The sequence below is a fragment of the Coregonus lavaretus genome, assembly GCF_964263955.1.
Source record: "Coregonus lavaretus genome assembly, chromosome: 12".
NCBI classification, from domain to species: Eukaryota; Metazoa; Chordata; class Actinopteri; order Salmoniformes; family Salmonidae; genus Coregonus; species Coregonus lavaretus.
This window is the reverse complement of record NC_139999.1, coordinates 52,662,306-52,684,295: the sequence shown is the minus strand read 5'-3', so window position 1 is coordinate 52,684,295 and position 21,990 is coordinate 52,662,306. Positions and strand designations below refer to the sequence as shown.

The 21,990-nt window shown below is 41.7% G+C and overlaps 1 protein-coding gene across 2 annotated transcripts in view; it reads right to left on the bottom strand.

The window, feature by feature from the left end:
• Window positions 1–379: 379 nt before the first annotated feature.
• The window catches only part of LOC311137995 (TOX high mobility group box family member 2-like), a 142,639-nt gene continuing 121,028 nt past the window's right edge, over window positions 380–21,990 (bottom strand). For both annotated transcript variants that reach the window (XM_084172640.1, XM_084172641.1), the window contains 5 exons: window positions 20,607–20,837; window positions 9,159–9,239; window positions 4,222–4,620; window positions 3,579–3,715; window positions 380–2,146 (listed from right to left, as the gene is read on the bottom strand). In XM_084172640.1, coding sequence (XP_084028766.1) covers window positions 2,104–2,146; window positions 3,579–3,715; window positions 4,222–4,620; window positions 9,159–9,239; window positions 20,607–20,837 — 891 coding nt within the window. In that variant the 3' untranslated portion in view covers window positions 380–2,103. The remainder of the gene's footprint in view (window positions 2,147–3,578; window positions 3,716–4,221; window positions 4,621–9,158; window positions 9,240–20,606; window positions 20,838–21,990) is intronic.

Here is a 21,990-nt window from a genome sequence, read left to right as displayed (position 1 = left end):
GCCCACCACACCATGCACCACTTTCACACAGCAGCAAAGCAAATTCAAGCCTGCATCTGCTCATGGTTGCGGAGAAAGTTTGAGGACAACATTCAGATTGGGCCGGTGTTGGTGTTAGCTCTAGCGACGACAGCTAATTAGTAAAGCCATGGCATTTGATTTGAGTCCAGCCATAAGACTAAAATTAAGTATAGGAAACATATGGAATGTTCTGGGTTGGAAACAAAAGATAGATATTATGGAAGCATAAATGCCTTGTTTTAGGACATTGTCCAAGTGTTAAGTGGATGCCATTTTAGATCGGATACTTGACTGAAAGGGAAGAAAATAGAATGTTCTGTGCTGGAAAAAAGAGTCAGTGACAGCCTGTTTCTCTTTTAACGTTTTTTTATTACGGAGATTTGAAATAAAATAAGCATTGTGACAGAAAATAATGTCGCCGGCGAGGAAAGAAAGAACCAGCATATAAATGTAAAATAAAAATACCCCCCCAAAATAATATTATCATCATCATAAAACCAAACATAAAAACAATACAATTTGAATAAAATGCACCTCCATTGTAAGAAGCAAAAATGATCTCATGTTCTTTCGTAAATAAGAAACCTGTCAAATAGCTGACGGGCAACTTGCAAAAAAAGTTAATAACAATTTTTAAATAATTATCATTACTGGCTTTACAAATAAAATAACTACAATTGGCAGGTTTAAATGTTATTATATTTCTATTACAACTAAAAAAATTGAAATTATGCTACAGTGAAAATAAGAACATATATCTTTGTCATCAAATGCATTAATATTTATCACAAAACTTAAAGATGAGATCAACACAATAGAACACCTAAGAAGCTACTAGAAACCCACTGCTATGTTTCTGTGACATAACCATTAACATATAGCATTTTTAGTTTACCTCTTTATGTTGAGTGGGTGAAAATTGACAATTAACATGACCAGGTGAATTAAAAATAAAATCAACAAAGACAGTAGCCAAGGATTTTTGAGGCAACACTTTTCACCTGTGAGTGTACGTGTCTACATCTCGCTCTTTCTCATTGCCTTTTTCTCTCTCTCTCTCTCTCTCGCTCTTTCCATTTAATGATCTGCGGGACACATACTCTGTATTCGGTTTGAGATTGAACTTTATTGGGAAAAATCACACCAGTGAGCACAGATTTAATGCAAGATCGAGTGTGTGAAGTACTCCTCTGAAATCCACCTGCACAGGCTGTTAAAATTCACAAAACACACACGCACACACCCACATGCACGTGCGCACTCATACGCACAGTCGCACACACACACACACAGGCACACAAGATATTTTTTTTTATACAAACCAATGACTTACAGGTAATATTAAAGAAGAAGAAAAAAGCCATCTGGACTTCGAATTCCCAATTTGATCCCATAAAAGTGATATTTACAATCACACTGTGACAGCTTGGTAAACCTCCATGGGTCTTTCATATTACAAAAAAAGAATGTATGTAATTATCCTTCCCCCCTGTCACTTTGTTTTATTATAAGTCACAGACCCTAAAGCAAAGCTACAGTAACATCAAGCCCTGTGTGCTGAAACCTACCAGAAGAGTATTTTCCCTACAGTACAGGGACTGTTATTAGCAAAAGCAAATGTAGCAAGCGAGAAATAAATAAAAACAACAACAACAACAAGGAAACTAAACAAAATAAATGTAAATAGGATTAAAGGAGAAGAAGAAGGAGAAGAAGAAGGCTTTTTGCTCTTCTTATTCTAATTAAAGCTCAGTTTAGTCCCTGAGGGGGACTATTTTCATGGTAGTTCACTTTTTTACTCTGAGACAAAGATGAGTGCTCTAGAATCCGGCGCGAAAAGAAATATGCCTGGATATTTGTAAGTGCTTTGCGAAAAAATTAAAAAGGAGAGGGATCGCTAGTAGTCGTCAGAATTGCACAAATCCTTCTAAAAACCCCAAATTACATTGACAAAAAAAAGGTTGTGGTTGGTGGTGGTAGGCGTGGGTTGGGGTGGATGGGTCGGGGAGGTGCTGTGTGTGGGGTGGGGATGTTGAGGGCTGACTCCCTGGTGTCTTTTCTTGTTGATGGCGGCCTCCGGCTTCAAGTGAGGTAGAGTGGCTTGTCCCTGGCTATCATGCTGCCACTGAAAACGAGAAGAGAGCGAGACGGTGAGAGGAGAAGGAATAGGAAATAAAAAAAACAGACTCAGGGAGGTGATACTACTTACTCCCCAAAAAAACATGCCGATGAAAAATCTTTCAACGCTTCCCCTTTGAAGTACAGTAGGGACAGCTGTAAAACTAACCTTAAACTAATAAAGCTCGTCATGTGTTTGTCGGAGTACACTCCAAACAGATGTTCCTAACAGAAGTTTTGATGATTATTCAGTGCCATAGCGGAAAAATTTACACTGAATAAATTGACAGACATCTCAATAGAAACAACTGAGAAAGTATAATACGTGGATAATACATGTTCAGCATTAAGTAGTAATACTGATTCAATAGTATACTGAAAAAATTTGAAAGATTTTACCGAGTTACAGTTCATATAAGGAAATCAGTCAATTTAAATAAATTGCGGTTGGTCTGCAGTTGTGAACATTCATTTCTCTGGCAACAGCTCTGGTGGACATTCCTGCAGTCAGCATGCCAATTGCACGCTCCCTCAAAACTTGAGACATCTGTGGCATTGTGTTGTGTGACAAAACGGCACATTTTAGAGTGGCCTTTTATTGTCCCCAGCACAAGGTGCACCTGTGTAATGATCATGCTGTTTAATCAGCTTCTTGATATGCCACACCTGTCAGGTGGATGGATTATCTTGGCAAAGTAGAAATGCTCACTATCAGAGACGTAAACAAATGTGTGCACAACATTTGAGAGAAATAAGATATTTGTGCGTATGGAAGATTTCTGGGATCTTTTATTTCAGCTCATGAGACCAACACTTTACATGTTGCGTTTATATTTTTGTTCAGTATATATTCAAAGGTGATATATAGAGGCCTCAGAGGTTGATTCAGCACATTAAGTAGTACAACTATGTGTACTCTCGAAGGTTTACACAGTAGAATCAACAATATTTTTTATTTAGTTGACTAAGCCAGCGTTATGTACTAAAGCGTTGAATTTTCAAGGGGCACATGAGTCGTATCAAACGCCCTTTCATATGCAGTAGATAGCTGAGCCAACATTGAGGACTGAAATGGTACAAAGTCAATTCAAAGATATATGCCTACAAAGTGCCGTAGTCTCAAAGGGATTTTTGAATGAACATTTGAGCCTGCATTAAATAATACAACTGTGTATTCAAGGGCATTCAACAAAGTCCTTTCATTTGAACAGTTAAGCTAACATTAAATAATACTATCTATGCGAGTTTATCGGACATAGGTTAAGCCAAGTACTGGACTAAAGCATCATTCTGAATGGAAAATCTCCATTAAATTAATGTCTTGGTCCTGAGCTAGCTTTAATCCGTGTCAGGGAAACTGGCCCTATTCTAAGGTATAAACAGTATTGGAATTAACAATCGTTTCCTATACAAAGCCGATACTGGTCTGGGCTGCTCACCTGCAGTGGTTGCCACCACACTCCCTATCGCAGTATTCACTGTCCCAATCGTGGCTCTGTCTACCCCCAGGGTTGGGGGCCGCCGGGGACTGGGAACCAACACTTTTCTGGTACTCAGACTGTAGGTGGGAGAATCCCTATAGGAGACGGGGAGAGAGAGGCCATAGTTTTAGTTTTTGACAATGTATACTGGCCATATGGAGAGGGGAGAATGAGAGAGAAAAGCAGGGGAGTAGAGAGAGAGGGAGAGAGATTTGCTCTTTACTTATGGTCCGAATGCCAAATTCTGTTACATTTTAATTTGAGATTAGTTTAATTGCTAATTGGATTTGGCAACATAGTCCTTCAAGGGAGCCAATAACATGTACTGTGCATTTGAATTTAAAAGAGAGAGGAGGGGAGAATGAAGAGAGGCAGGGAGAGATTGCTATTCAACGTAATCTGGGTAGAATGTATACATGCTTGACGAAAAGCTGAGGAACGTAAATGTTTATTTGTATGTTTTATTATTATATATTTTTGGGTCTATACTGTCCACACTAGCATATACTACAAAGTAAGCATGTCCACTATTCCATAGAATTTAGTGCACAAGTGATATGTGATATGCTGGTGATATCGGCACTCTCCGAGTCACACTAACCTGCTGCCCAGGAGGAGGTGAGTGAAGGGAGGCCTGGAGACCCATCTGGTGGGAGATGATTGGCTGGGACTGGCCATGCTGCATGCGGATTGGCTGGTTGAGGAGGGAGCTCTGGTGCAGGGAGAGCTGTTGGTGCAGAGGTGGGCTAATCTGGAAGGAGGAGGGGGGAGAGGCACTAATGCTGGGCAGCATCTGGGACTGGCTGAGGGTCCGGGAGAGGGCGTGACGCGGCGCTCCCGCGTAGCTCTGCAGGTCTGAGAGGGGGAAGCCCCCCGGCCCCAGACTGTAGGGGGAGGAGGGCTGGGGTGGCACGCTGTACAGGGGCGGATTGGGGGGCATCATGTGCGAGGAAGGCTGGCTCGTCTGGGCACCTTTTGTCTCCACCGGGTCATTGTAGGTCTGAGGACAGAGGGGAAGACAAAAGGGACAAAAAGGACAGTTAATATACAGTATAAATATACATTACTGACATACACTGAGTTTACAAATATTAGGAACACCTGCTCTTTCCATGACATAGACTGACCAGGTGAATCCAGGTGAAAGCTATGATCCCACTTGTTAAATCCACTTCAATCAGTGTAGATGAAGGGGAGGAGACAGGTTAAAGAAGGATTTTTAAGCTTTGAGACAATTGAGACATGGATTCTGTATGTGTGCTATTCAGAGGGTGAATGGGCAAGACAAAAGATTGACGTGCCTTTGAATGGGGTATGGTAGTAGGTGCCAGGCACACCGGTTTGAGTGTGTCAAGAACTACAACGCTGCTGGATTTTTCACGCTCAACAGTGTCCTGTGTGTATCAAGAATGGTCCAACACCCAAAGGACATCCAGCTTGACACAACATTGGAGTCAACATGGGCCAGCATCCCTGTGGAACGCTTTCAACACACGAATTGAGGCTGTTCTCAGGGCAAAAGGGGGGGGGGGGGGCGGGGGGGGGGTGCAACTCAATATTAGGAAGGTGTTCCTAATGTTTCGTACACTCAGTGTATATTGCCAACATATATTACACACTATTTACTATATAACACCACCAGGTCGTTGTAGGTCTGTGGACAGAGGGAGAAAAAGGAATGTTCAGACGATATGACAATATAATATATTGCACAACTAACTGATATTGTTGAAATACAGTTTATGTCAATGCAAATATATTAACCAATTCATTACACAACTAAAACACTGTATTGGTAGAACATATGAATATATCATACACTCAGGTCCCTCTATGTGAGAATCATGTTGTTCGGTTCATTTCAGCCTGATAGCCGCATCCACTGAGGTGCTTTATTTCATTCGACTTTCCATCCTTTCATAGACTTTAAATGGCAATATATATGTATACGTTGCTGCGGTATGAAATATGTCCCTCTCATTAGCTGTCACAGTTGTTGACGTGATCTATCGCTGTCTGCTATTTGGTAATGGCGTACATATATTGAAAAGAGCCAGAGAAATAATCAATGGAAAGATGGATGGATGAGTAAAGATGAGAGAGAGGGTCAAGTGGAAAATTAAATGATGAAGAATGAACTATACTACTCTATACTATACTACCATACTATAATACTATACTGTACTGCAATATACTAACATATCGCTATTCTATGATTATTATTTGTTGACATCTAGAAATGTGATATTCCCACCTTAAAGGGACAAGGTAAGGCAACCAATATATACTTTTGTAATTTGTTGAACTACCCCTTCATGTGTCCCTTGGTGGGTTGAAAAGCACAAAACACCACTTTGACTTTCGGGATGAATGAAACTCATTAACTTGGGGCTTTTTACTGTAGTCATCAAGCTCCATTTGTGTGTGAGTACTTTTCCCACCAACATAGATTATCAGTGTGCGTCACAAACAAAATGGCAACAGGTGCACGTCAAACGCACGGAGCACGTGACTCGTCCAAAAACTACGCACTGTCGACTTCCAATTACCTTCAATTCCTCTCTCCTTGATTCCCACTTCCTTTGAAAAGACTCTCTCGTCAGCAATTAAAACACACTATTTAAAGAGGACTCCCTTTGAATGGCTAGATGTACTATGTGTCTTGTTCTGAGTGGTTGTGATTGCATAGTAGATTTGCAGTTTTTTCTGTCTGTTTTAATTTCTTTTAAATGCCTGCCAATCTGCAGACGCATCAATCAAGCCTCTGAATACGAGATTTGTCAGAAATAAATATTTAATTACGTAAACGAGTGATGAGAATGGGCTTTATTAAAGGGAAAAAACCTTCACAGGGAAAAAAGAGGTTGATGAATAAACTGTTCATGCCTTAATCAAGGCACTTGTTTTGGGCTTGTAAGCCTTGGAGGAAGTGGGAGGCCATGGAGATCGGTAGGAGGGTGTTTAACATGGTAATGCAATTTGGGTTTGTGTGAAAGGAAAACAATGGAGTGAAGACATGGAAATTGAGAAAATAGGTGCTTGGCACTCAGACTGGCACATTAAAAATATTAGTAGAATCATGATTCAAGCCTGTATTATGCATATAATCGGGTTCTGAATATGTATATCAGGATTGATATACTACATTGGATTCATAGTTAGAGTGTAATTTTACAAGCTTAAACGTTTGGAAAACAAGATGTTGTCTGAAGTCTAAATATTAGTATATATGTTCAAGTTTTAGATATTTAAATATATAGAGGAAAGAAGAAAGTTTGAACAATGATTGGATGAAGCAATGTAACGATGTTAGAAGTACATTAGATACTCAAAAAGTTCTACAGCTGCACCATTGAGAGCATCTTGACTGTCTGCATCACCGCCTGGTATGGCAACTGCAAGGCACCCGACCGCAAGGCGCTACAGAGGGTGGGGAGTACGGCCCACTACATCACTGGGGCCGAGCTCCCTACCATCCAGGACAGCTATACAAGGCGGTGTCAGAGGAAGGCCCAACATTTTTTCAAAGACTCCAGCATCCCAAACCATAGACTGTTCTCTTCGCTACCGCAAGGCAAGTGGTACCAGTGCACCAAGTCTGGAACCAACAGGGCCCTGAACAGCTTCTACCCCCAAGCCATAAGACTGCTAAACAAGACTGCTAAATAGCTAATCAAATGGCTGCCCAGACTACCTGCATTTACCCTTTTTTGCTCTCTTGCACTGACTCTATGCACACACACTGGACTCTACTCACACATACTTACACTGACACCCCACACACACACTACATACAGACTAAGTAACACCGGCATCATCTTTGAGGGAGCGGTAATGAGATGACCAATAATGATTGCAATTGAGATCAGCTGTGCGGGTGAATTTAGTGCGTATTGATGGTTTAACGAGACATCAGCTGGCGATAATCTAGCGCCATCGATGTTTGCAATAGGCCCCTTGTTATTTGAGTATATTCCAATACATTCTGTATGCTACCCGTTAGCCATCCATTGAAACATAATGAAAGGTGTGAAAATATAGTCCCGTATAGCTCAGTTGGTAGAGCATGGCGCTTGCAACGCCAGGGTTGTGGGTTTGTTTCCCACGGGGGGCCAGTATGAAAAAATTCAATTAAAAAATGTATGCTCACTAACTGTAAGTCGCTCTGGATAAGAGCGTCTACTAAAATGTAAAACTGATATTAGGCTACTGTGTTTCCCTGGCTGAGTTGATTTGGGCCATCAGTTGATTGACAGATGTAGACGTACTGTAGAACGATAAACTTTCCTGCTGTGTGGATGCTCGCCCACGTTTTATAGATAGGTTATGTATAATTTCTCAATTTAGTTAGGCTATGGTGTTTGGTGTGGCTTGAAAGCCTGTATTGTGTGGCTTTAATATTTCATTTCGTAAAGCTGTTAAGACGTTTATGCTTTTGAGACTATCCAAAGACGATTTCATTGAGCTGAGACACTTTTCTCTGATTATCAGACTTTTCGTTTGACATCTTCAGATGTTTTTTTTTCTCACTAATTGGTCTTTTGACCAATCAGATCTCAAATAGATCTGATGTGAAAAGATCTGATGTGATTGGTCAAAAGACCAATTAGTGGAAAAGTTATCAGAATTGGGCTGCCTGTCTAAACATAGCCATGTAGGCTCAGGCTTGTCACTAGATCGCCCAGCACTGGTCATGAACTCTTGAGGCTCGGCACCAGAGCATGCTGCTTAGACCAATGCGCTACGGTAGTTCACAATGCTCTAGCAAGCTCTAAGAATGCTATGAATACTGATGATACATAGGCGTTTTTTTTGTTTTTGAAGCCTTCTCCAAACCATAGCCCGACCCTAACCTTAACCATTCTGAATTAATGCCTAAACTGTTAACCTTTTAGTTGTTTTTTGTTTTAACCCTGTAACAACGCGTCTAAAATAAATATTAATTCAAATCCTCCTTTTGCAGGATTATTTTCCTCCTGTGACGAAAGGGGTCAAATTAAGATCCGACATCTGTATCAAATCTCATCTCCAACAACCCAGAATATAGTCAAAGAAACTGTCGATGTGAGCAAGCCTCAGGCAGCCCACACAATTGTTCCTCATTTAAAAAAACAGACACAACCAGGTGGCACCATGCTAGGTAATGCCCACACCCACGCGTTCACACACACATGAACACACACAGGTACACACACACACACACACAAATACACAAGCAAGCACACACACATACATACAGTACTTAAGAACACACACACGCATTCTGCATACACCCTCACTCTCTCCCACACAGACACACACACAACACACACACCTTTCATCCCTCCCTCCCTCACCGTGTTTTGCACATAACACAGGCAAATAAAGGTGTGTGTTTGGGACCTAATTTCACCGTTCTCTTCGGAGCACACACCCCCTCCTCAAGCGGCACTGCACGGAGACCCTCCCCCGGGATGAGAGAGGAATTCTCCATCTAATTCATCATCCCTTTTATCGCCACTGACCCATGTATATCAGAGATGTGACCTCCGCTGTTACCTTGGAAACCAGACTGGCTCGGTACGCGGCCAGGGCTTTCAGGTACTCCTTCTTGGCAGCCTCTGTTTTCCTCTTGTAGCCCTGCGAGAGACAACCAGAAACAAAGCAGTGGTCAGTGACAAGGCGCTAGGCTAGGCTAGGCATTTTACATGATGTTTTAGTCATTTGGCAGATGCTCCTTTTTAGGCTAGGCTAGGCATTTTATATCACATATGTCATTTAACGGACACTCTTTTTTTAAAGGCTAAAAGCCCTGCGGTCCTGTTCAGGAGGGTGTTACAGACCTTTCAGATAGAAATGTATAGCGTAGAACATATATCATTGTCTGACAGGTTGAATAGAGGATTTTGTCGGCTCTATTCGTTACATTTCTATCAGCAACGTTCTGAACCACTGGAAAAAATTAAACATAAACATGCTATCATCCCATTCAGTTTCCCGTCAGTTTTCCCACAGTCATTGAAGATGTGAGGTGTTTAGAGAGAGAGGTATGATGAAATTAAGGTAGAGAGCGAGACTTAAAAAAAAACACTATTCTGCTTTTCACCTCTCTGTATTTGCCTCCATTAAAGCACACACATTGCTAAATCAGAGTTGATGTCCCATCAAAGCGTCGAGACGAGACAAAAATTCCAAACAGCATTAGCGCGAGGCAATAGGGATCCGCCGAACGAACCTCAAATGATGCGTTCAGAAGGGCAATTCAAGTTAATGTAATAGGGTGTCAGTCAGGTGCGGTTGATAGCGTTGGCTGAGGCTGAGACTGAGGCCCCCGTTCCTTTTTGAAGATAAGAAAACAAGTGCCAAGTCCATCCCTAGATTCATAGGAAAGTCCTCGACTGCGTCCCAAATGGCACCCTATTTCCTACATAGTGCACTACTTTTGACCAGAGCCATATGGGCCACCTTATGGGCCCTGGTCAAAAGTAGTGCTCTATGTAGGGAATAAGGTTCCATTTGGAACGCATTCCTCAGCTTCTCTTGGGAGTTCTTCTATACAACAGACTGCATGAGCAGATCGAGGATAATTAAAGTTCTCTTCATTGAGCCCCTCTGTGGTCTTAAAGACAGGTCATTCTCTTTGAAAGAGTTGGACTAGAATTACCATTAGGTATTCATGAATTGCAAATGCACATAGACAAGACAGCAATGCACATATAGGCGCGCTCACATGTACACACTGAAAGACAGACACAGGTATCCCTTACGAAAAAACAAGTGAAATTAGCTGATTCACATGTCAAAATCTCATTTCTTGTGAAACCATATTTTCAATTGTATTAAATTAAGAGTTCACATGTTAACACCACCTTTTCACATGTGAGGAGAATAACATGTTTTCACATCACATGTGATTTGCAGATTCACGTGTGAATTTGCGGTTTCACAAGTTAAAAACGTTCAGATGTGAAAATCTCACTTTTACATTTGGAATTGCAAGTTCAAATGTGACAAACAATCACGTTAAACACATTTGTGACTAATTGCAGGAAAGTAGGCGTATGTCGCCCGTCACTACATCACAGGAGAGGCATTTGAAAGTAAACTTTTTAAATCAACATTTTTACAGAAATGCCTTCTGGAACATGTGAACTTTCATGTGCCTTAATAACAAACGTGTTTGCCATCTGTAAATACGAATAAAATTGTTAAATTATGAGCCTAGTTGGTTTAGCCATGGAAAAAGACAGGAACCTTCCCGCTAGCCATGATTGGCTGAGATAATGGATGGGCTGGACATGCCGAGAGATGAGTTCGGATTGGTCTGCCATGTCTATAACATGAGCTGGTCAGTATGTGTAGGTAATCCTTTCTAATGCGGCTTTTTTCAAAGATATCACGTAGTAGAACTGCAAAAGTGTTGTTCTCCACTTTCTGGAGGACCGAGTTTTGAAATCAGTGGAATGCCCGGTGGAATTAGTGTATGATAGGCTAAGGCGTTTTATTGCAAATATGCAGAGGGAGTCGAAAAGAGAACGCACAGAAGGCTGTTGTATAAAACACCTGTCTCCGGATTACATCTTCAAACTAAATGTGTGAATGTGTTTGCTATTTCAATGAATGTAAACACATTTTTTTTTAACTATTGGCCAGGACCCAAAGTGAGCCCTGGGGATGTGAAAGGTGGGTCACGAGTTATGAGAATACATCTATAATCACACTCTATTTCTTCTTAATTTGGGTCGTTGGAGGACGATTTGGGTCACGGGAGGATGGTCAATTTCTAATTTGGGCCTCGAGCTAAAAACGTTTAAGAACCCCTGATGTAACCCCTGACCTCTACAAAGAGATAATTTTGATTTGAACAGTCAATATTCTGAGATTGTGAGAAATTGATAATAAATATACATTGGAAGAGAAACCCAGTGAAAAGAATCTCTCTGTGTCTCCTTGTTTATCCCGTTTAACATGTTAAAATCAAAATCAGTATCTAATGGTCTAATGGTTGTCTTCTTCCATGGAAGACCAGGGTTAAAATCTCACTGGTTACAAAAGCACACGTGAAACTTAGAATATCACATGTGAAATGTTGGAAAATCACGCATCCGAGTCATGTGAAAAATTTACATGTAAAACTTCACACGTGTACGAAAAGCAAATGTTTTTCCCAAACGTTTTTGTAAGGGATGCAAACACACGTATGCATACACACACACACACACATCACAAATGGATACTCACACTGCAGCCTTCTATAGTTGGAGGAATATGCCCCAAGAAATGATGTTTATCCTCCCATATAATGATATATTTGCATTATTTCATTCTATCCTTTCCATAAAGGTCCCCTGTAGCTCAGTTGGTAGAGCATGGCACTTGCAACGCCAAGGTTGTGGGTTCGTTTCCCACGGGGGGCCAGTATGAAAAATGTATGCACTCACTAACTGTAAGTCGCTCTGGATAAGAGCGTCTGCTAAATTACTAAAAATTTAAATAATTGCATGAATGTCAAAATAGAGTGAAAGTGATGGGAGAGGAGGGGCGTGAACCCATATATGGCAGACATGATATTATATCTTTCCTTTCTGCTTTGTTTCCACAATTCATATATTCATATACAAATCTGTAAATATATCTTATTCCTAGAACAAGAAAAAAAAAACAGACTGTGACGATATTTCCGGGTTTAGAAGTTGCGACCTTAACTCCTCACCCCTTAAATATTGATAGAGCCGGCGCTGCCTATTTAATGAATCCCAAAGTACTCCCAGCAGCTTTAATTTCAAATTAATTTAACACAGCTAATGATTCGCCCGACGACGGATACTTTTAAATAAATTACCATGCCTAAGGATTCTCTAATTATTCCAAAGTGAGTGGATTCATTAGCAATTGAAGCCGTCAGAGGCTGCAGGTCGGGATGAATTAGAAATAACAAAGCTTCGAGGGAGCATATGCTGCGGTTGTAATCCTGACACGGGGGGGTGTCCCGCAACAATTAGCCGGTAATTGTACCTTAATGAAATGTTCTTGTTTGATAACCAGTTAATTATAGGATACAATAACTCCCAAACCCCTCCTGACACCGACTGAGCGATTATACCCACAACCTTTCCCCTCACCCTCCCCCCCATCCCAACCCAAGCAGGAACGACCTGTGTGGGAACGAGGGGTGTCGGGGCCTGAGACAGGTTTAAGTTTAGCCGAGGCATTGACGGGATCACCTATAGCTAGCTGACTGATTCACACAGCGAGAGGGAAGAGAGGGTATGGGGTAGAGGGAGGGAGAGGTAGAGAGAGAGAGAGGGGAAAAGAGAGGGGGGATTGAAGGAGTTAGAGCGAGGGAGAATAGAAGGAGGGGAAAAGAGAGGGAGAGGGGGATTGAAGGAGGTAGAGCGATCAAGCAATAGTAACAGATAAAGAGAAAGAGGGAGAAAAGGAGGGAGATACAGAGGAGCGTTTGGTTTGAAAGCTTGTTGTTTGCCAGAATGACAGTTTCCCTCTCTCTCTTCTGACCTTTCACGGAATCACACCTACAACACAACAGACTCAATTAAATAAAGCTAAGCACTACTTTCCCCTTTATAACAGTTTTTCCTTTATAGTCGTAAAACTGGGGATTGATCTTAATCTAAACAACAAAAATAAGAACATTTCATTCTGTATTTGGGGGGCGGCTCGAACACATTGTCACCTTGAGGAATAACAAAGGCAAATTCAATGATTGATCTTAGACCACAAAGCAGAGACCCCAGGTGTTTAAATACTCTATTTGAGAAAACAGCTGAAAACAGCTGAATAAAAAAGGCTACGAACATAAAATGCATGAATAAAAACATGCCTCTAATGCACTCAAGGACAGCTTGGCAAAAATAAATCATGCAGTACAACAGAATTAAACATGAACTGAACTCAAAGAAGTATATAGTTTAAGATGTAAATCTGATACTTAATAAGATACAGTGCTGGTATCTTTTCATTTGAATTGGGAATTGCTTGTTTTCTAACACAGGTAATTGGAAACAGAGGGCATTCCTTTGTTTAAAAAAAAACATCTGCGGCGAGAGAATGTGTTGACATTCTAGTTATACTGGCTCCAGAAGGTCAGTGACATTAAAGTACACCTCATCAGTACTGTAGAACTGACATGACAGCCAAACACTAAAAGAAATGGCACTCATCAGTTTGAGAGGGGAGATTAAAATATTTTTGGGGGAAGACTGAAAATGTCTGTTTTAAGTATAGAAATAAACAGTCTTGAACAGACATAGCTCTCCGTTCCATTTCCAAGGCCCTTCCAATATAGTGGGCAATTTGATTTCATATATTGTTGCTAAAGAAAAAGTATTTTGAATAGAATTGATGATGTCATTCAGAGGAAGCTCCTCCCCTGCGCATAATCTAGGTATGTGTAAACATCTACTTTGTATCATTATGTATCATTATGTTGAGTTGATTTATGGCCTCTGTGAGCTAAAGAATGGGATTTAACACATGAGAGCACAACCAAATGGAGTACAATTAGGTGTAGAACAACATATCAAATTGTAATGCAATGGTGGAGTTGCCCTTTAACAGTAATTTTTACAGATAGTCCTCCTGTGAAGGACAACCACTATTCTATTGAATCTTTGTTTGGAGAATAAAATTATCTCAGAAAAAGAACAGGGTGCTGAACATAAAATGTAAGGTTGAAAGAGCCAGGACACCAGAGGGTTAAGAACCCAGCAAACAATAACATTTCAGGAACAGATGTCCTTGAGGCGGATTCAAGGACGAGGCAATTGCTAATCTTGTATTCTCAGCATGATCAAATCACCAGGCAACAGATATAAATAAAAGGACAGGAAATGAGGAATTCACATTCAAGGGTGTCAGGAGCGAAATGAAGATTCATGCTGAAGAGGGCCTAGTGAAGGAGGCAAAAATGTACTGCAAATAAAAGGCCAACCAGTCTCCAAAGTCCAGCTGTATAAAGTAGGTTTGGGGAAAAACACACTTACGGTAAGAGATACGGTGTGCGGTGGCGAACAGGCTGCACTTCGTCATAGAGACAGGTGCTTTGATTTGACAAGCAATAGGCCCCTGCCCGACTGGATATTCTAAAAATATGAGTCTTGTCTGGGACCGGCATCATCAGACTGTCTCATTTTCCATTCATTTCAGCAAGTCATTTGTTACTATTGGCCCCTTTGGCTTTTTCCTCCAGGGTTGGAATGCAAAAATGAAAGCAAAGAAAATGTACAGAGAAGTTTCGTTTGAAAAACTTGACATTGCTGTAACCCTATGGCTGTGGGTTTAATCAATACAGGGTAGGACTTTCGCTGTAATTACACTACGCTTGCATTGCCATTGTAATCGATGTGTAATAATGACATTGACATTGAGTATGTATTTCATGAACAACCCATTGTTCCATCATACACACCATGCATCACATAAGCATATGGTACATTCTATGGTGCAATTCATATGGTGCAATGTTTCACAGTGTTAGACATTTTATAGAGAAATAAAGGCATAGTGATGATAAATATTTAAATTGAATGCATGGAAACGATACTGCAATGGGACCTAGAGTGAGGGAAAAAAGTATTTGATCCCCTGCTGATTTTGTACGTTTGCCCACTGACAAAGACATGATCAGTCTATCATTTTAATGGTAGGTTTATTTGAACAGTGAGAGACAGAATAACAACAAGAAAATCCAGAAAAATGCATGTCAAAAATGTTATAAATTGATTTGCATTTTAATGAGGGAAATAAGTATTTGACCCCTCTGCAAAACATGACTTAGTACTTGGTGGCAAAACCCTTGTTGGCAATCACAGAGGTCAGACGTTTCTTGTAGTTGGCCACCAGGATTGCACACATCTCAGGAGGGATTTTGTCCCACTCCTCTTTGCAGATCTTCTCCAAGTCATTAAGGTTTCGAGGCTGACGTTTGGCAACTCGAACCTTCAGCTCCCTCCACAGATTTTCTATGGGATTAAGGTCTGGAGACTGGCTAGACCACTCCAGGACCTTAATGTGCTTCTTCTTGAGCCACTCCTTTGTTGCCTTGGCCGTGTGTTTTGGGTCATTGTCATGCTGGAATACCCATCCACGACCCATTTTCAATGCCCTGGCTGAGGGAAGGAGTTTCTCACCCAAGATTTGACGGTACATGGCGCCGTCCATCGTCCCTTTGATGCGGTGAAGTTGTCCTGTCCCCTTAGCAGAAAAACACCCCCAAAGCATAATGTTTCCACCTCCATGTTTGACGGTGGGGATGGTGTTCTTGGGGTCATAGGCAGCATTCCTCCTCCTCCAAACACGGCGAGTTGAGTTGATGCCAAAGAGCTTGATTTTGGTCTCATCTGACCACAACACATTCACCCAGTTCTCCTCTGAATCATTCAGATGTTCATTGGCAAACTTCAGACGGCCCTGTATATGTGCTTTCTTGAGCAGGGGGACCTTGCGGGCGCTGCAGGATTTCAGTCCTTCACGGCGTAGTGTGTTACCAATTGTTTTCTTGGTGACTATGGTCCCAGCTGCCTTGAGATCATTGACAAGATCCTCCCGTGTAGTTCTGGGCTGATTCCTCACCATTCTCATGGTCATTGCAACTCCACGAGGTGAGATCTTGCATGGAGCCCCAGGTCGAGGGAGATTGACAGGTCTTTTGTGTTTCTTCCATTTGCGAATAATCGCACCAACTGTTGTCACCTTCTCACCAAGCTTCTTGGCGATGGTCTTGTAGCCCATTCCAACCTTGTGTAGGTCTACAATCTTGTCCCTGACATCCTTGGAGAGCTCTTTGGTCTTGGCCATGGTGGAGAGTTTGGAATCTGATTAATTGATTGCTTCTGTGGACAGGTGTCTTTTATACAGGTAACAAGCTGAGATTAGGAGCACTCCCTTTAAGAGTGTGCTCCTAATCTCAGCTCGTTACCTGTATAAAAGACACCTGGGAGCCAGAAATCTTTCTGATTGAGAGGGGGTCAAATACTTATTTCCCTCATTAAAATGCAAATCAATGTATAACATTTTTGACATGCGTTTTTCTGTATTCTTTTGTTGTTATTCTGTCTCTCACTGTTCAAATAAACCTACCATTAAAATTATAGACTAATCATTTCTTTGTCAGTGGGCAAACGTACAAAATCAGCAGGGGATCAAATACTTTTTTCCCTCACTGTATGCATATTCCACAGTTCAAATCAAGCCAAATAAGAACACTGTCATGACTATCATGATGCCATTTTACTGCTTGTCATACCATTAAAAACAGACTGCATTGAAACTGGTGACATGCAGCCCATAATCTGAGAGAATTAATTTCTCATACAGACCCCTTAGATATTAAAGTGACATTTCACTCCAAAATCAAAGTTCCTCAGATTTTTTCAGGCCTAAAAAGTCTATTAACAAGATCAGTCCATGGCCCACACCATATGTAGCGTAGATGCAGCTATATGGATGAGGTCTGAAAACTTTGATTTTGGAGTGAACTATGTACCAATATCTGTGACTACAAATTAGATATATTTATTTTATTTGACATGTGCCTTTATTCTGTCTCCTCCTCTATGGCCGTAACAAAGATGATTGTCTAAGATGTGTTTGTTGTGTGTTTACCTATTGTTTTCTGGGATTACTGGGTGAATATGACATTTCTTTCTTTTGACAGGAGTTTCTATGGTGCTTCTGTAATGACAGAAGTGTGAGGTCGTGGTGGGAGATAACTGTTTACTTACATTTAACTACATTGTGATTGTGGTAAATACGCTGTTGGTTAGTTATACTGTAGGCCTCTATGGTTCTGGCTTGAACAAACCAAGTGAAGGTTAGCCTTGTCTGTACAGTACCTTTATGTTGTGATCTGTTTTGTTGGACATTTAGACTTACCAATTTGTGTACCTTTATGCTTTGTTTTACTGATATGAATATACAGTACCTTCAGAAAGTATTAATACCATTTGACTTATTTCACATTTTGTTGTGTTACAGCCTGAATTCAAAATGTATTAAATCAATTGTTTCTCTCTCACCCATCTACACACAACTCCCCATAATCACAAAGTGAAAACAGGTTTTCAGAAAGTTTAGCCAATGTATTGAAAATTAAATACCGAAACATCTACATTTAAATAAGTAGTCACACCCCTTTGCTAAGACACTCCAAATTGAGCTCAGGTGCACCCAATTTCCTTTGATCATCCTTGCGATGTCACTACACCTTGATTGGAGTCCACTTGTGGCCAATTCAATTGTTTGGACATGATTTAGAAAGAAACACACCTGTCTATATAAGGTCCCACAGTTGACAGTGCATGTCAGAGCAGAAACTATACCATGAAGTCCAAGGAACTGTCCGTAGAGCTCCGAGACAGAATTGTGATGAGGATATAAAACTATTTCTAGAGTGTTGAAAGTTTCCACGAGCACATCATTGGGAAATTGAAAAAATATGTACCCAGACTCTTCCAAGAGCTGGCCGTCCGACCAAACTGAGCAACTGTGCAAGAAGGACCCTGGTCAGGGAGGTGATCAAGAACCCAATGACCATTCTGACAGAACTACAGAGTTCCTTGGCTGAGATGGGAGAACCTGCCAGAGGGACAATAGTCTCTACAGCACTTCACCAATCTGGGTTTTATGGGAGAGTGGCCAGACGGAAGCCACTCCTGATAAAAAGGCACATGACAGCACACTTGGAGTTTGCAAAAAGTCATGTGAAAGACTCAGAGCATAATGCAAAAGATTCTGTGGTCTCATGAGACAAAAATTTAACTCTTTGGCCTGAATGCAAAGCGCTTTGTCTGGAGAGAACCAGGCACAGCTCATCACCCGTCTAACACCATCCCTTTCATGAAGCATCGTGGTGGCAGCATCATGCTATGGGGATGCTTTTCAGCGGCAGGGACTGGGAAACTGGTAAAGATAGAGGGAACAACGAATGGTGCCAAATACAGGCAAATCCTTTATGAGAACCTGCTTCAGAGTGCAAACGACCTTAGACTGGGGCAAAGTTTTACATTCCAACAGGACAATGACCTCAAGCATACAGCCAAAGCAATGCTGGAATGGCTTCAGAACAATAATGTGAAAGTCCTTGAGTGGCCCAGCCAAAGCCCAGACTTGTATATGTGGAAAGACTTGAAGATTGCTATTCACCACTGCACCCCATTTAATGTAACAGGGCTTGAGAAAATCTGCAAGGAAGAATGGGAGAAAATCCCCAAATCCAGATGTGCAAAGATGATACAGACCTACCCAAGACGACTCAAAGTTGTAATCGCCGCCAAAGGTGCTTCTATAAAGTATTGACTCAGGGGTGTGAATACTTATGTACGTGAGATATTTCTGTACTACTGTTCATTTTCAATACATTTGCTAAAATGTCTAAACATGTTTTCCCTTTGTCATTATGGGGTATTGTGTGTACAGTCGTGGTCAAAAGTTTTGAGAATGACACAAATATTAATTTTCACAAAGTCTGCTGCCTCAGTTTTTATGATGGCAATTTGCATATACTCCAGAATGTTATGAAGAGTGATCAGATGAATTGCAATTAATTGCAAAGTCCCTCTTTGCCATGAAAATGAACTTAATCCCCAAAAAACATTTCCACTGCATTTCAGCCCTGCCACAAAAGGACCAGCTGACATCATGTCAGTGATTCTCTCGTTAATTCAGGTGAGAGTGTTGACGAGGACAAGGCTGGAGATCACTCTGTCATGTTGAATGAGTTATAATAGCAGACTGGAAGCTTTAAAAGGAGGCTTGTGCTTGAAATCATTGTTCTTCCTCTGTTAACCATGGTTACCTGCAAGGAAACACGTGCCGTCATCATTGCTTTGCACAAAAAGGGCTTCACAGGCAAGGATATTGCTGCTAGTAAGATTGCACCTAAATCAACCATTTATCGGATCATCAAGAACTTCAAGGAGAGAGGTTCAATTGTTGTGAAGAAGGCTTCAGGGCGACCAAAAAAGTCCAGCAAGCGCCAGGACCGTCTCCTAAAGTTGATTCAGCTGCGGGATCAGGGCACCACCAGTGCAGAGCTTGCTCAGGAATGGCAGCAGGCATGTGTGAGTGCATCTGCACGCACAGTGAGGCGAAGACTTTTGGAGGATGGCCTCGTGTCAAGAAGGGCAGTGAGGAAGCCACTTCTCTCCAGGAAAAACATCAGGGACAGACTGATATTCTGCAAAAGGTACAGGGATTGGACTGCTGAGGACTGGGGTAAAGTCATTTCCTCTGATGAATCCCCTTTCCGATTGTTTGGGGCATCCGGAAAAAAGCTTGTCCGGAGAAGACAAGGTGAGCGCTACCATCAGTCCTGAGTCATGCCAACAGTAAAGCATCCTGAGACCATTCATGTGTGGGGTTGCTTCTCAGCCAAGGGAGTGGGCTCACTCACAATTTTGCCTAAGAACACAGCCATGAATAAAGAATAGTACCAACACATCCTCCGAGAGCAACTTCTCCCAACCATCCAAGAACAGTTTGGTGACGAACAATGCCTTTTCCAGCATGATGGAGCACCTTTCCATAAGGCAAAAGTGATAACTAAGTGGCTCGGGGAACAAAACATCGACATTTTGGGTCCATGGCCAGGAAACTTCCCAGACCTTAATCCCATTGAGAACTTGTGGTCAACCCTCAAGAAGCAGGTGGACAAATAAAAACCCACAAATTCTGACAAACTCTAAGCATTGATTATGCAAGAATGGGCTGCCATCAGTCAGGATGTGGCCCAGAAGTGAATTGACTTATACTTTCTGAAGGCACTGTATGTTTGTCAACGTGTTCTAGAGTTAAAGTTAATTTTTTGCCCTAATTTTGGAGCCGCGAAACTTCATCCACCAGTTTTGAAATGTGTGTGTGTGTGTATGCATGTATGTTGGTGTGTGTGTATGCATGTATGTTGGTGTGTGTGTATGCATGTATGTTGGTGTGTGTGTATGCATGTATGTTGGTGTGTGTGTATGCCCATGTGTTTATTGGTATGTGTACCTGTTTTGCCTCCTCCCCCAGGCTATCCCACATGGAGGCCACTATCTTGGACACGTCCCCGAAGGTGGCGTTGGGGTTGGAGCCCTTAATGGCAGCCTGGGTGTCCCTGAAGAAGAGGGCGTAGGCCGACACAGGCTTGTTCGGCTCGTTGGGGTCCTTTTTCTTCTTCTTCTTCTGCGGTTTGGGCTTGGGCTTCGTCATCTCCGAGGATGGCCGCTTCTCGCCCGTGATCTGGAAGAAGATCAAAGAACGACAACAGGATTCTACTTTATTAATTTGTCACTCATGTCTTTCTAGCATTGTTTGGAGACTGAACTATGTAGTTACTCACAATAAGACAACCGCTCACTCAAACAGAATGTATTACACATATAAGAAATGCAGTAAACTTCAACTGATCCCTTTCAATAGTAATGGTAGGCTATCAGACTAGGTATGATGCCACTTGTTTCTGCCATTTTATACATACACTTCTTCACTACATGAGAAGATCAATAGCACACTGTGACTAGATGCTTTCCAGTCCTCTACTTCACGTCCCAGTGCACAGCACCTTAGATTGGTAAAGTTTCACTGCCTCTCATAGACCAATGGACATGGTCAGTGTGCCAACTCATCCATGTCGATGCCCACCAGACAGCTAAAACAAGCCTGAATCCCCACCATCAAGAGATATGAGTTGCCAGTCAAGTGTAAGAATAGCATGACTTACTAGGGTAAAAGACAATAATGTTTATGAACGTTTGCAGCGAAAAACTAAATAAAACTCAGGTTGACTTGAATGAAAGTGTGCATTTTTGCGATGAGCGTTTTCGTCATAATGACAGCTTGATTTAATCAATTTAGAATTCTCAGAAACATTCAATGTAACCATTTAAACCTGTTAACATCAAACACACAACTTTGGGGCCTCCCGAGTGGCGCAGCGGTCTAAGGCAGTGCAACGCATCCCGGGCTGTGTCGCAGGGATGTCCTTGTCCCATCGCGCTCTAGCGACTCCTGTGGCGGGCCGGGCGCATGCAAGCTGACACGGTCGCCAGTTGTATGGTGTTTCCTCCGATACATTGGTGCGGCTGGCTACCGGGTTAAGCGAGCAGTGTGTCAAAAAGCAGGGTCGTGTTTCGGAGGACGCATGGCTCTCGACCTTCGCCTCTCCCGAGTCCGTACGGGAGTTGCAGCGATGGGACAAGACTGTAACTACCAATTGGATATCACGAAAAAGGGGTCAAAAGTACTAAATAAATAAATAAAAACACAAATACATGTATATTTTCAAATACATGTATTTACAGTATGATACTATTAATACTCTCTTGTTTTTAATCGTACTCCATGAACAGAAACTGAGTCGAAATCATATCTGTCTAGTCTTATCTAACCCTGT